The sequence below is a fragment of the Callorhinchus milii genome, unplaced genomic scaffold, assembly GCF_018977255.1.
Source record: "Callorhinchus milii isolate IMCB2004 unplaced genomic scaffold, IMCB_Cmil_1.0 Scaffold2, whole genome shotgun sequence".
NCBI classification, from domain to species: Eukaryota; Metazoa; Chordata; class Chondrichthyes; order Chimaeriformes; family Callorhinchidae; genus Callorhinchus; species Callorhinchus milii.
Window position 1 is genome coordinate 118847426 of NW_024704743.1, and position 2979 is coordinate 118850404.

The following is a 2979-nucleotide window of genomic DNA, read 5'->3' on the forward strand; positions in this document are numbered from 1 at the left end:
CACACACACACATACATACACATACACACACCAAACACACACAGACACATACACCCACACACACACACACATACACACACCAAACACACACACAGACACACACACCACACACACACACACACACATACATACACATACACACACCAAACACACACACACAGACACATACACCACACACACACACATACAGACACACCACACACACACACACACAGACAGACAGACACACCAAACACACACACACACCAAACACACACACACATACAGACACACTCCAACACACACACACACACACACATCAAACACACATACAAACACACACACACACACAACCAACACACACACACACACAAATCAAAACACACAGGTTTTGTTGTTGTTGTTGTGGGTTGCCTTACCTGAAACATTTAACATAAGTCTTCCCCACCTCTTTTTTTCTCTCTCTCTCTTTTCTCTCTCTCTCTCTTTCTCTTTTTCTTTCTCCCCTCTCTCTTCTCTCTCTCTCTCACACTCACTCACTCACTCACTTTTTTTTTCACCCCCACACACCCACACCACACACACACACACACCAGAAAAGACCCCCTCCTCCCTCCCTCCCCCTCCCCTTCCCCGATCCTCTCTTCTCGATACACGGGAGAGAAATGCAACGATCCGTCTTCCAATAGCTGGTGAAGGTAGGAGAAAAAAGAGAGAGAGAAGAGAGAGGGAGAGAGGGAGAGAGAGAGAGAGAGAATAGTAGCTGCAGGGCTTCGAAACCCCCTAAGGCAGGGATCAGGATACAATTAGCTCATTGCCTTCTCCTCGGCGTCTAACCCAATCTGCAAATAAAAGTTACATTTAATTAACTGTTCAACCTCAGGTAAATGCAGATCCCATTACCAAACACCCTCTTGTGGTTTTTATCCCTCTTTCCCCCTCTCTCTCTCTCTCTCTCTCCCCTCTCTCTCTCCCTCCCCTCCCCCCCCCTCTCTCTCTCTCCCTCTCTCTCTCTCTCCCCTCCTCCCCTCTCTCTCTCTCCCCCTCTCCCCTTCTCTCTTCCTCTCTCTCCCCCTCTCCCTTCTCTCTCTCTCTCTCTCCTCTCCCCCTCTCTCTCCCACTCTCTGGATTTTATTTTATTTTATTTTATTATTATTTCTCTTTCCCCCCCATCACCACTCCATCCCCCCCCCCCCCCATCTCCATCCCCTCCCTCCCTCCCTTCTCTCTCTCTCTCTCTCTTGGGGAGTGTTTTTTTTCCAAAAAAAAAGATATCACATTGGCAATTTCTCTCTCTCTCTGAGACCAGATTTTTTTTTCTCTCTCTTTCTTTTTTTTCCTCTTCTTTTTCTCTTTCCCTCCCTCCCTCCTTCCCACCCCCCTCTCTCTCCCCCTCTCTCTCTCTCTCTCTCCCTCTCTCTCCTCTTTTTTTTTTGCAGAACAATCTCACGTCAGCCCCCAACTTGCTCATTACACTGTGCAGAAAAAAAGCTGATTTTAATCGTTATGATTAGTTTTGATGTAATGTTTCCTCGGGCCATTTCTTTTGCAAATGGATAGAGCGTTCCTTTGCCAGAAGAGAGGGAGAGGAAGAGAGAGAGAGAGAGAGAGAGAGAGAGATGGAGAGAAAAAGAGAGAGAGAGAGAGAGAAGAGTCAAAGCCAAACAGATGAGGTTTCCAAAAACTGGTACTCTCGCATCACTCTCCCTCCCTCATCTTTGCCACATTCACCCCAGAAATGATCTGCCACACACTAAGGGTTACCAACTTGTTGAAGCCATCCCAATGGTCCTGTTAGAGAGTGATTTTTTTTCCCCTTGTGTTACCCCCCCCACCCCACCACCACCTCGTATTGTTCCCAACTGATGTGCTCAATAAAACCACATGTAAGTCCATATCTTTCTTTCTTTCCTCCCTTCTCTCTCTCTCTCTCATTCATTCTCCCCCCCTTTCCTCCCACAGCAATCCCCTGCGTTAGTGTGCAATTGTGACATGGTTTGCCCTGGGGGTGCAGACACCCAACTCATACCAACTGGCTTCCCAAAGCCTGCAGATCAGTGAGATGTTTGATTACATTTTGCTTTTAAGGGGGTGGGGGGGTTGGGGGGGGGATGAGGGGTTGAGAAGGATGGAGAGAGAGCGAGAGAGAGAGAAAGAGAGAGAGAATGACTATTGCGGGAGAAAAAATAACAGTGATGATGATGATGACGATGACAATAAAAGTAATAATAATCCTTGCATTTGATATAGCACCTTCGAGACGTCTCAAAGCGCCTCGCAGGACATGCCGCAAAGCGGACCGAGCGCGTATTCTGCGGGCGAGAGGATCAAAGAAGTGAGCGAAAAAGCAGCGCAAGCAAACGCAGTGACACAAATGTAAAGTTAGGAGGCATTTAAACTTGCTGCTTGTCACAGTATCAGATCTCCAAGCTGCCAGTCTAGCTGCTGGCATCAGCCTTCAAAGCACTCTTTAGCTGGGAGTAAAAGCTGGACTGGATCGACAATTAAACTTGTGTTAGATTTTCTTTTCTTTTCTTTCTTCCTCCCCCCCCCCCCTCCTTAATTTTCCGCTCCTTTTATCTTCTCTCTCTCTAACTCTCTCTCGTGGGAACAGACTTAAGGCATCGCGGTTCGATTTGCCACCGCCATTAAAAAAAGACACACAAAGGGACTTTTTTTTAATAGCAAAGGTTATTGGGGGGAAAAAACATTCAAATGAATATTGTTTTCCTCCTAACCTCATTAGCCTCAACCCCCCCCCACCCCACCACCCATCACCCTGTACCGCTCTCCACACACACTGCCCCCTTCCCCCACCTTCCCATCACCCTCCCAACCCCTCTGTCACCTCCTCCCCTCCCCTTCACCCTCCCATCACTCTTCCTCCACCCCTATTCCTCTCATCACAGCATCCCCTGAGATCTGAAACACCCACCAGCATTGTTGTGAAGCACACAGCATACAAGTGAAAGAAGAGGTGGGGGGGGAGGGGGGGAAGAG

The 2979-nt window shown here is 48.0% G+C and overlaps 1 protein-coding gene across 2 annotated transcripts in view; it reads right to left on the reverse strand.

Moving 5' to 3' along the window:
* The window catches only part of LOC103179708 (BTB/POZ domain-containing protein KCTD1), a 94751-nt gene extending 94281 nt beyond the window's left edge, over positions 1–470 (reverse strand). For both annotated transcript variants that reach the window (XM_042331787.1, XM_042331786.1), the window contains exon 1: positions 399–470. In XM_042331787.1, the coding sequence (XP_042187721.1) occupies positions 399–407 (9 nt within the window). In that variant the 5' untranslated portion in view covers positions 408–470. The remainder of the gene's footprint in view (positions 1–398) is intronic.
* Positions 471–2979: the final 2509 nt, after the last annotated feature.